The 11,311-nt window shown below is 40.2% G+C and overlaps 1 protein-coding gene across 2 annotated transcripts; it reads right to left on the bottom strand.

Moving 5' to 3' along the window:
* Window positions 1–218: 218 nt before the first annotated feature.
* glra2 (glycine receptor, alpha 2) lies at window positions 219–10,499 on the bottom strand. Of its 2 annotated transcripts, none has more exons than XM_085375210.1 (9): window positions 10,414–10,499; window positions 9,672–9,793; window positions 7,474–7,541; window positions 6,073–6,296; window positions 4,874–4,956; window positions 4,643–4,780; window positions 4,334–4,548; window positions 2,256–2,405; window positions 219–500 (listed from the first exon to the last, which is right to left on the bottom strand). In XM_085375210.1, exons 1-9 carry the CDS (start codon window positions 10,497–10,499, stop codon window positions 219–221), a joined length of 1,368 nt encoding a protein of 455 aa, XP_085231336.1. The 2 variants fall into 2 exon arrangements, with proteins under 2 accessions (XP_085231336.1, XP_085231337.1); XM_085375211.1 differs by lacking the exon at window positions 7,474–7,541 and adding an exon at window positions 7,617–7,684 and having other exon boundaries at window positions 10,414–10,481.
* Window positions 10,500–11,311: the final 812 nt, after the last annotated feature.

Here is an 11,311-nt window from a genome sequence, read left to right on the forward strand (position 1 = left end):
ACAAATAAAGCATCTGTGTCTGAACAACTGTTCACATTATCAAATCATGAACATTACTGTACGATTCATAAATATTGTACGTTATCCCTGAAAGAACACCACCATTACCACAATGGTGCCTCTCAATGCACAGTTTACCCTCTCATCTCCCTGTGCTTTCTAAGCATTTCTCAATCTGAGAAATGTAAAATATATGTTCTCAGCCGACGGCAAAGTCTTTACTTTTTATGGATGTCCTCATGCCGGATGATCTTGTAGGTAACCCAGTAGAAGACATTGAAGATGAGGAAAGCCAGAGGAAAAGCGGCCCGTGAGATCGTGTCGATCCTCTTGGCTCTGTCCACAAACTTTTTCCTCATGGTGTCTATGTCCTTTGAGGCTGATTGTTGAGGGTTGGGAGCTGGAACAGCATTTTTAACAGCTGAGCCATCCTTTGTTGGCAGACATTGGCTCATGTTGTAGCCGGCAAAATTAAAGCGGCCTTCACGCAGATCGTCATCCTGAAAAGTGACATGCACATGTGGATGAGTTTGCTAGAGCTTTTTAAAAGCCTGCAGCTCAGATGTTAGGCTTTACTTTGTAATGACTGAAGGTTTTTCAACAAACCCACATGAACATGAACATTAATCATGAGATATTGCACTTTCAAATTAATTTAAAATAAACTCCCAAGATAACCTGATGCACAGTGGCGAAAAAACATTTACAGAGATTGCTTCGGGAGATGAATCTTAATCCATCCATCCATTTATTTCCTTCTGCTTATTCAATACAGGGTCACAGGGGGGTGAATCTTAATTCAGACAAACAGCAATAAAGGTGCATGTGTTCAGCGCCCCTGACAAGTTTCTATGGCTATGATAGCAAATAGAGTTAGAGCTAATAGGAAGTCAGCAGTTTTGCAGGTACTGGGATAACAAAACAAGACCATTATTATTATGTTGTATTCTTTTATTCTGGAGGAACTATAGCAGTTCCTCCTGGGTTGCACATGAGACTTCCTTTTTCTCCATTTAAAAGATTGTCATTCAAATCAACAGCTGAAAGATGGTAATTGCCACATACTTGTAGTTAGAATATGTGCTTTTTGTGATGTAAAACTAAACTGACTCACACTGACAATTCATCCAGCTCTTTGGACAAAATTTGGTAGAAATTCATCCATCACATCTGAAATCACAAAGGCCAGTATCACGGTGGCCACAGTCAACAGTATGATGACCTACATAGACTCTGAAATATCATTTCTCCTTTCCTTTTGAAGTTTTTTCCCTTTTTGTCATACAGTCCAAATAAAACCAGTGTTTTATTGACTGACTTTATATGACCTCATGCTTCCTGCCTGCCGATCACCATGAGTGTTAAATCCCTGGAGTTTGGCTGATTTTATTCTGGGACTATTTTTCCGACTGAGCCTACTGCCTGCCCCCTTTCTCATGGACAGTCTGCCTGTGTATGACCCCTGCTCTGCCCATTAAAACAAGATTTATAGACTTTTATCCAGAGCGCTGTCCGATTCCTGCATTGGAGTCTGCCCTTGGTTCGAGCACATTATAGTTAGGCTGCATCTTTCTGGACTCATGAGCTTTATACCAAATTCTAAAGTAATTCACTTGGTAAATTTTGAAATATGAGTGAAAATTTTGACTTTTGGCATCTTAAACAAAAAAAGGGCGTGAGACTTTACATACCTGATCTACTGTGATTCATGCTCTGAGCCATACAAATGTTTTACAAAATTTAAAGCAATCCATCCAATAGTTAATGAGAAATTTTGTTTCAGACCAAAGAGGTATTATTGATGCTCATCCTCAGAGACACACTACTTCTTCTTCATCTTCTTGTTCTTGTTCTGGTTTCTTCCTTTAGGGGTTGCCACAGCAGATCATCCGCCTTCATCTCACCATATCACTGGCACCTCTCACACCACTACATCCATCAGTCTTCCCTGTAGTCATCATTTTTTCCTCCTGCCTGACAGCCCCATATTCAACACCTTTTGCCCAATATATCCACTATCCCTCCTCTGCCCACGTCCAAACCATCTTAGCTATGATAATCAGCATGTTTGATTTGGCAAAGGTTTTACATCAGATGCCTTTCCTAACACAACCCTTCCTATTTATCCCATCTTGGGAACGGCACTAGGAGTTCAATGGCTTGTGGGCCCCACCTGTCACTGGGTTCCCAGAGACAAGCTGCTAATGTGGCTAAAAAGTTTGAAGAGCAACCATGTGAAGACTTCGAAAGCCTACCTTGTGATTCCTTCTTTGTCTTCGCCTCAGGCGAAGGAACTCTTTCTGTTGCCTGGAGACAAAATTAACCCCAGCATATTCGAGCAATGCAGCAAATACAAAGAGCAGACACACAGCCATCCAGATATCAATGGCTTTCACATAGGAGACCTGGGAGAGAAAACAGATGTTTTTTGTTAGATTCTTCAAGCTGACAGCATTGGCTAACAGTTAAAATAAAGTGTGAATGTAGCCTTTAGCTGAGAACGCTATTTAATTTTTGTATTTCTCTTTTATTAATATTAAACTTGAGTCCTATGTGTTGTTGTCTATCAGTTGTTCCACAGCCACTTTCTGTGTTTTTCCTTTTATTTTGCTCCTTCAGTTAATTGTGACCTATAAATAGCTGTAATTACAGATAATGTTTGCTAACAAGTGTGTCAGAGCTGCCAGCAGTGTCAGTGATTGCGTGGCTTTAACAGTAGCAAATAATTAATGTCTCAACCGCTAAAAGAAAGAGAACTGTGGCATTACTTTGTACCTGTAGTTCCCTGACTTTGATCTGGTTCTTTTGAGAAAGTGAAGATGAGGCTGAAACCTTTTTCTGCTCATCAGTGTGACCCCATCCTTTCATGACAGCTGATTAGCATGTGGAGAAACATCTTTGGTTCTAGAGGGCCCTTAAGGCATATTGAATTGTTGTCCGTGCACTGAGGCTGTCAAAGGCTTGCCTTTAAATATTCATCAGCATACGTGTCTTTCATATGAGAATCTCTGACAGGGCTGAGGCCTTTTAGTGCTCATGTGCAGACTGATGTGTGACTGATCATTATCTGACTCGTGTTGTTTCTGCAGTACCTTTAACACTTGATACAATTTTTTTTGTTACGCCTTGAAATGACCACAGTTTATGACAAAAATGTTACATATTGTGAACTGTATCAGGCCCAGCTGTGCTTCTACAAAAACACAAAAATAGAGTATCTTATTCTCTGATGTATTACAGTGGCTTTCACAACAGCTCTGAGCTGTAGTTTAAACAGTCCACTGTGGAGAACGCTTTGATTTGCTTTGTTTGTTCTCTCAATTGGTTCAGTGTTTATTTTTGAGTTATAAATCCATCCTCTGTGTGAAATGTTGATGCCTGAGTCTCACACTAAAGGAGCAGCACCCATTTTCAGCTCATTGCACTGACTGCCTAAAGAAGAAATAGTAAAATCTGTTTGATCCACTGGTTGCTTTTGTTTCAAGGTACAGCTGGGATTCTAGGTGCCTACAGCTACATTAAAACTGCAGGGACCTACTATCTTTTTAATAAACCATGAATGCTTTCTAGCAGTGTCAGACAGAATTTATTCAAATGCCAATTACAGTTATGGTTATAAAATCTATTTTTTCCTTGATTGCATTAATTCAAATGATAAATATTTATGACAACCACTCAAACAATATAATTACATAATGGATGTAAACATACAAAAAATGTAAAAACTCAGAAGTGGATTTATGTACCAGCGATCAGTCTTAAATAACAACATTTGATATTTAATATTTAAACTGCTATTTGACTTCATACTGACTGCATTGTCCATCCTCCGCTCTCCTAGCTGAGCGGCTGAAACCTGTCCAGGCTGTCATAGAGTCAGAGGGAGGGCCTCGAGTCTATCACAGGGCTCACCCAGAGAGACATACATCCAATTAACTTAACAAGCATGTCTTTGGACTGTGGGAAAAAGTCGGAGCACCTGGAGACAATCTTGCCAGCAGACATATATTTAACTTGCATATCCATAACAAACTTTCACTTTTAAAAGAAATATTAATCTCTTAGGTTACTTCCTGTGTGCTCTCCGTTCTTGCTTTAGAAAATTTACCCTGTGATATGACATGAAACACTTTGGCTAATCACAAGTCTTTTCAGACCAGATCAGGTGAGTTGTACAAATTACTATAAACAGCAAAGACATCTGTGGGAACATGGTTCAACGTGAGACGCTTATGAGAAATATCTAACAAAACCTAGGACTCAAGCTTCATATGTTTTTGCCACATACAAGGCTTGTGCTTATCTGCTGGAGGAAAACAAACAAAGGTTTTACCTTTGGAAGAGAAGCCCTGGACCCAGAGCTTTGGGTGGTCATGGTAAGCACAGTGGTGATTCCCAGCGCCACTCTGGCTGGAGCAGCATCCATATTAATCCAAAAAGACACCCATGAGAGGATGACAATGAGGAGAGAAGGAATGTACATCTGGATCAGGTAGTAGCCCATTTGGCGCTCCAGGTGGAATTTAACTTCAATACAGGTAAACTTCCCTGTTCATCAACAAGAAAACATATTTAAAAATGCAATTCAGCCATCAACCTGGGAGAAATGTCAGCTGTTTGAAACATAGACATAAATGCTGACCGGTGTTGTAGTGTTTGGTACAGTAGCCCAACTCCTTCTCATCCCTCATGATAAACTGAGGCAGGGTGAGTCCCTCCGACACCTGTACTGCACCGTTCTCCAGCCACTCAAACACCAAGTCATTCATGGTGTATCCAACTAGAGCCAGAGAAGAACGGGTGAATTTAGTAAGTAGATTCTCATTTTAGAAAGTGTAGCAAAAATCTGGAATATAAAAAGATCAGCACTTACAACTTTCCAGTTGCATCGTACAAGTTTGGACGTCCATTGGAAAGTTCTTCAGATCCATCGGGCACGATAGAATGAGAGTCAACCTGTAACATGACACAAGGTCACAATGTAAAATGTAACAAACAACAGTGTTATTTGATGTCAAAAGAAGGCTTATTAACACTCAAACTAGCAGCTCGACATGCGTATTGAAAAAAATCTTGAAAAATTAGATTACAGTTGGTACTTTTTTTTAGTTGTATCAGGTATTGGCTGCTCTTTCTCCTGTGTCATAACCTCCAACATATCATGTAGGATACCCTTCAGCAGGTTCCTATTACACTTTCATTACTGCAACTTATTGTTTCTGTGATGCATCGTGGTCCACAGTCTGCTCACTCTGTCATTTCTCTCATGAATGGAGACTGCAGCTAACCACCTTTCATTTTTCTTCTTGGCCCGCGATACCTTAACACCTGAGCACCACTCAGAGTTGAGCCGCTTTCTAAATGGACTCAGAATTGATCTGCTTTATATCGCATCGCTGCAGAGAAAATTGGATGTTGCATGTGGCTTTTGTATTGTAATAAAATGCAACACATTTTACAAGTTTTTTTTCCCCTTTTTGGCCTGTACTTGTGGTGGTATGGATCCTAAGTTTTCAAACATCTTTTCATATTTAATAGAAGACCAGCATGGAGAAAAATACCCCCTTCCTTCTCAGCTCTAAGTTTGGGCTTTACTTTAGATTTTCACCAGCGCCCCTGAGATTTACTTGTCCTCTTGCAGTCGTATTGCACATGGGAATGTGCTGCGGTTCAGAAAATTATACAGTTTCAAAGAAATGATCACAGTGAGATAAAAATCTGTTTCAAATTGCATGCTGCAGATTGACAGTCTTTGATGTTTAAGAGAAAGTGTAAGAAAGGCAGTAAGTGAACATGTCCTGCGGTAATCTGAGCATTCAGCAGAGATTTCTGCTTCAGCTACACTAATATCAAACTGTGTAAAAGGCAAGTTATTATTGCCGCTTCCTAATCTACCAGTTATTTTCCTCATTTTGTCCCTTTAGAGAACATTGGTGGTGAAAAAATGTCCAGAAACTTTTTTGTCCCAATATCAAAAAAATAATAATTATTAAAACATTTTCAAATAATGATGCTCTAGTGCAGTTCTTCAGCCTTTTAAAATTGTCTTTAAAAACCTGTGAAGTACTACACCTGATGCTGTAGAGGACAGTCCCATCCTTGAAGATCCTCAGCAGCTTGTTGTCTGTGGTGACATCATGGAAGTTGGCTCCTTTCTCGTTGGCGAAGAAGAGGTCAGGCTTCCATATGGAGTCCAGCATAGATGGGTCCAGGTCAAGGGAGGAATCTGGGTATTTACTGTACGCCAGCCGAGGGTCATTCCACTTCTGCCGCAGGAAGATGTTCACTCTGTAATCCTGCGGAGATGACAGGCGGCTTTGCATATTTTGCAGCGCAGCGATTCGGGTTATGAGAATGCATGCTGATGGAAAAATGTCAATCACTGGTATCAGTTTTTAATATTACATAACCTTCTTTTTGACAAGGTAAATACAGGAAATTTTGTATTTATTTTCTAATACACAAATCATAAATGAAATGCATCTTTAGACCAGACAGTAATGAATGTTTTTGGTGCTTCCAGTGTGTTTTGATGATCATTTTTTAAAACTTTTATTGCAATGCAGAAGGATCGAAAGCAATCCTGTAACATCAGTAATAATCCATGAAAAGTAATAAAAGGAAAATGAGTGACAAATGTGCAAAATTTATATCATTCAGCAATACCATCAAAATTAATCTTAATTATCATACATTTGTTCTCATGGCAACTTTCATGACTACGTATTGTTGCAAGCTGCATTCACAAGCCACTGACCTCACCATAACCTTTCTTATTCAAAATTATGCAAGAGAAGCTAAATGAGGTGTTTATCAGATGCAGAGCCTGAAGAGGAGGCATCTGACAGCACAGTTAGCAGTAGACTGAGTGTCACACAGCTCAATGTAATTGATATGTCACGATGATGAGAAGCCCTTATGTTGCTTGACATTTTATCAGCATATTGGCGGTTCCAAATATCTGCATGCCCGTCTTAATACTGTGTAATTTCCTGGCAACCGTACATGTTCCACCTCCTGCACAAATTATCATTTTCCATTTATGATCTAAGTAGTTATTATCACTCATTACGATTTGATCCTGATTAGTTTCAGTGCAACCCTGCAGGTTTTATATTTTTACCCTTCAGGGGCTGGATGCCTTCACACCTCATGCATTGCACATCAGTTTGTTTGAAAGCCCCAGCCCCCCACTGTTAATTATTGGCTCTGCTTAAGTGACTTGTCAGGATTTGTTGTATGAAATAGTAAAACCAGACTCATGGGAGCAGAAACCAATATTTGACTGGATAGCCCGCCAATAAACTTTTTGATGGCAAAGAACTAAATCTTATTTAATGAATAGGAAGACATGGCATGGAAGGATGTTTTAAAAAAGGTCAGCAAGGCTAAGTAAAAACAGGATGATTCAGTCGTATCTCCATAGGAGAGGTCAGGGCTTTAAAACATGTCCAAACACAACGCTCAACTCACCATTGTAGTTTCTGCTATAGAACCAAAGCTGTTGATAAATATGTTGCAGGTAACATTAACTGGTGGACCTGCAGGTTGAGGAATAGATAACATATTGACACATTGTACAGGACAAAAATCAACCAAATACCAGAGGAACTCACCATAGTTGTCTCTGTGACAGAGCCGAAACTGTTGATAAAAATATTGCATGTAACGTTTACAGGGGGACCTGTGAAATGGAATGACAATGACATGACAGGAAAAAGCCTTAAACCATACGTATTATAAAGGATGACTGGGTTTCAGGTGGGGAAGATATTTTGACAGGAAAACGGAAAATATGCATTCACAGAACAAACGGTGTTTTGAACTTTTGTTTTTGAGGGAGCTTCGGGGCAGGAAAAATCTATTAATTAGTAAAGGCATCACTGTGTCAGCTTAATGTTATAATGATGCAGTGATGTCTTGTAGGATAATGTAGGCAATCTTTCAAGGTTGTCGTGCTGTAAACACATTTTTCTTGTGTTTACACAACACAAGAGGAGACATGCACATGCAGATAGGAGCATGCACACAAACACAAAAGTACCTTTGGCTGAATAATCAATTAGAAATCCCCACAAAATGTAATGTTAAGTACTCTATTAACTAAGAGTTGTTTCAGTATAAACAAAATCGCAAAATAACTGGTTTTGGCTTCAGAAATGTGATTATTTTATGTGACGAATTTTGATTTGGATGATGAAGCTGGGATTGTCACTGATATTCCCTTTCTTTTTACTAAACAATTAATTTCTAATCAACTGGGAAAGTCATCTAGAGTATTTTTTTTTAAAGTGAAAACACTCTCTGGTTGCAGTTCTACAACAATCTTTTCTTCTTTGTATCAAATCTGAGCAGTTTCTCTCCAACACTGTGAGTAAGAAGTGCCCGGCATGCTTTGATGAATAGTGTCATCTTTTTCTGTATAGAAGAGGTTGAGCTGAAATCTCTTTGCGAGGCTTGGCAGGTTATGTGCCATTTAAAGTCAAAGCAAATCTTTTTTCGCGCTCTCTCTCTCTTTTTCTCTCTGATAAGTGGAGCTGTAAGCCCTTCCTAGTGCCCTTCCCCTGTGTTTTCTTCATCAATATTGCATGGAGCTTGGTATTAATATTTGCCTCAGTTTGTCGTTAGCTTGCTACATTTAACAGTGGAAGCAGAAAAATATGGCAGTACCTGCTGCTGACAACAAAACTCACGCAAAGGAAATCTAGGGCAACCTTCAGAAAATGAGTTCAACACTCTTCAAAGTGTGACTAGCAGGTTCAGAAGCAAAATCATCTATTTACGATGAAGTGAGCTCATGCAAATGTTGGGGGGGAGGGTTCTTGCCAGAAAATGTATGCGTGTGCATTCAGAACTGTGTGTGTGTGTGTGTGTGTGTGTGTGTGTGTGTGTGATCAGAATAAAGAATAACCGGAAACATAAAATCAGGCTTTTTTTCTTTTTGAAGGCTAGAAGTGATGCATCATCCCTCGGCAAAAAAAAGAAAAAAAAATGCCAGCTGGTATTAAGCAGGCTATCTTCCTCTTATCTTGAGTCCATCTCAGCAATAAACATTTTTTTCCCTTTGCCTCAAATGGGAAGGAAAGATCTGGGCCATGTGTCTCTGAGTCTGATTAGCTCCTGTGGTGTACTGTCTGACTGCTTCAGCTATCCAACAAGTCCCTGTCCACCTGACCCAGCCTGGAGTGGGCCTGAACGCCGCTGGGCTAGCATCTTCTCACTCAGCTCTGTTCCAGTGCTGTGATGCTGTGTCTGTCCTCAGCATCACAGCAGCAACAACAACAGAGGAAGTCAGTAGCCTGCAGCCTTGCCACGGGGGCACCATCCATCATTTGGCCTGTCATGGTGGCATCCTTGTCTACTGCAAGAACCAATTTGTTTCTTTGTGACGGAGATATTTACAAGCATCCGTTTTAAATGATGTTATCCTGATGGGGATTCTGCTTTACACATTTTCAGGAAATGAAAACATGCACGCAATGTTATAGTGAGGAATTAATTTGTGGTTTCATTCAAGCCGGAACAATCATGTTACTGATGACTGAAGTGATTGTGTGTTCTGAGTCATTTTAGTGAATCATATAAGTAAAGATGCCCAACTTGCTGTGTTTCTAGAAATTTGTGGGGCGTGTGGAGATTATGTTAAAACATAAAGATCGTGACAAACAAACCTTTAAAATTCGGTCTTATTCGCGCATCATACCCAGACGTGCGACCCATGAGTGAGTCCAGAAAGTCTGATGGAGACAGGTTGGAGGATGATCTGGAATCGTGCTCCTTGGCGTCCACAACTCTGGAACGCACACATGGTGAGAAAAATCACTGGATCACACAAGTCAGAGCTCAGAATCGGGAGTTAAACCTTATCTTTCCCCTAGCAGCTGCCTCGCAGTGGTGGGCACGCAGAGCGAAACCAGAAAAAATGCGTTAATGCGCACAAACGTATCGGATGGGATTTCGACGTCGTGGGCTTCTCCTCTAAGAAAGGATTATTCTGTTGATAAAGATTCACGCACAGATACCACACCACGCTTTAGCCATGTTTTAACGCAATGTTGAGTTGCCAGAGGGGAAGGGAAAATACCATCACACGCGTAAACGTCTCTGTCACCATTTAAGTACAAACCAAATTTCCCAATACGAATATTATTTGTATTAATAATATTTTAGTTAGAGAATAATCTCGACAAAACAATCGATGATTAAAATCTTAATCAAGAAAGAGTTTTGAAAATAAAAGCACATCATATTCAATTACCAACTTTGTTCAGAAATTTCTTCACTGTCGCTGCTTTCATGTCGTTTCCCTAACATCGAAAACTTCTAACATCTAAATTTCCAAACTTTACTTGGAAGAGACAAAGTGTTTCACGGATATTGAATCAAACGTGTTTGATAAATAGACTCGCCTACCTGAAGTTGTTTGTCTCCATCACATATATGAATAAAGCTGCTAAAACCTTAATAAGGGAGCGATTCATTCCTGGTGGTTTCCCCATGTGCTCACTTTTCTATTTCTTCCATATGTTTACATTAGTCAAACACATAATCCAGATAGGGACCCCGCTTTTTTCCGGACTAAGTCGTGGGCGTTTGGGTCTTCTTTTGTCACAGGAATATACAGGAGACATTCCTCAACGCGGTTTCATGAAACTCCCGAAAACAGATTTGTCGAAGCGTAGGTGTGAAGAGACATCAGTCCAGTGGCCAGACGTAGAGAAGCTGAAACTCCAAGACGCATCAGCTGGAAGCTCTGCTTCGGTGGCGCTGGCTGAGATGTAAGAGCGGGCTTTGAGAAGAACAGCCCGTTGGCTTGCGTTGTTACTCATGAAGTGAGATCTTTCTCAGGTGGGGGGAACGTCAAGGAATGAGAGAGGAACGCCTTTTTCTCATTTCAGCACTTGGACAGCTCCCGGTTGAGTTACGCGCAAGCGCAAGGCTTAAAAGTGGCGGACGTGAGTTGGTTTTCAATAAGTCAAATAAACGAGGAAGGTAATCACTTGAAAGACACTCAGACATTGTCTCCATTGTCTTTAAATGACGACGCTTTTAAATGATAGCATTTACCTCACGAGATCGGCTTAATGGGGGAACTCTGGGAGCGCGCAGCTGCGCGTAAGAATCAACTGGTTTTAGAACATTTCTTGTGTTTTCTAGAGATGATGCACGGCGTTTAAGCTGAACGGTGGTGTGGGCTTCTAGTTAAATCGACATCTACTTAGGATCTGATTTATTACAAAGCAGATCTATTCTTCAGGGCTGCCATTATCATATTACATATTGTGGGTGTATAACATAAAACTGACTGTGT

The sequence above is a fragment of the Diplotaxodon limnothrissa genome, linkage group LG16, assembly GCF_057381915.1.
Source record: "Diplotaxodon limnothrissa isolate DT_005_m linkage group LG16, D_limnothrissa_male_GT1.1, whole genome shotgun sequence".
In the NCBI taxonomy this organism is placed as follows: domain Eukaryota; kingdom Metazoa; phylum Chordata; class Actinopteri; order Cichliformes; family Cichlidae; genus Diplotaxodon; species Diplotaxodon limnothrissa.

What these genes read in the sequence shown, in the direction of transcription:
- glra2 (XM_085375210.1), bottom strand. Translation starts at nt 10,499, where the DNA reads ATGGGGAAACCACCAGGAATGAATCGCTCCCTTATTAAGGTTTTAGCA. An exon ending in ATGGAGACAAACAACTTCAG is followed by an intron (nt 9,794 to 10,413) that starts GTAGGCGAGTCT and finishes TGTGCGTTCCAG; the next exon opens with AGTTGTGGACGCCAAGGAGC. An exon ending in ACTGTCCTCTACAGCATCAG is followed by an intron (nt 4,957 to 6,072) that starts GTGTAGTACTTC and finishes GTCATGTTACAG; the next exon opens with GTTGACTCTCATTCTATCGT.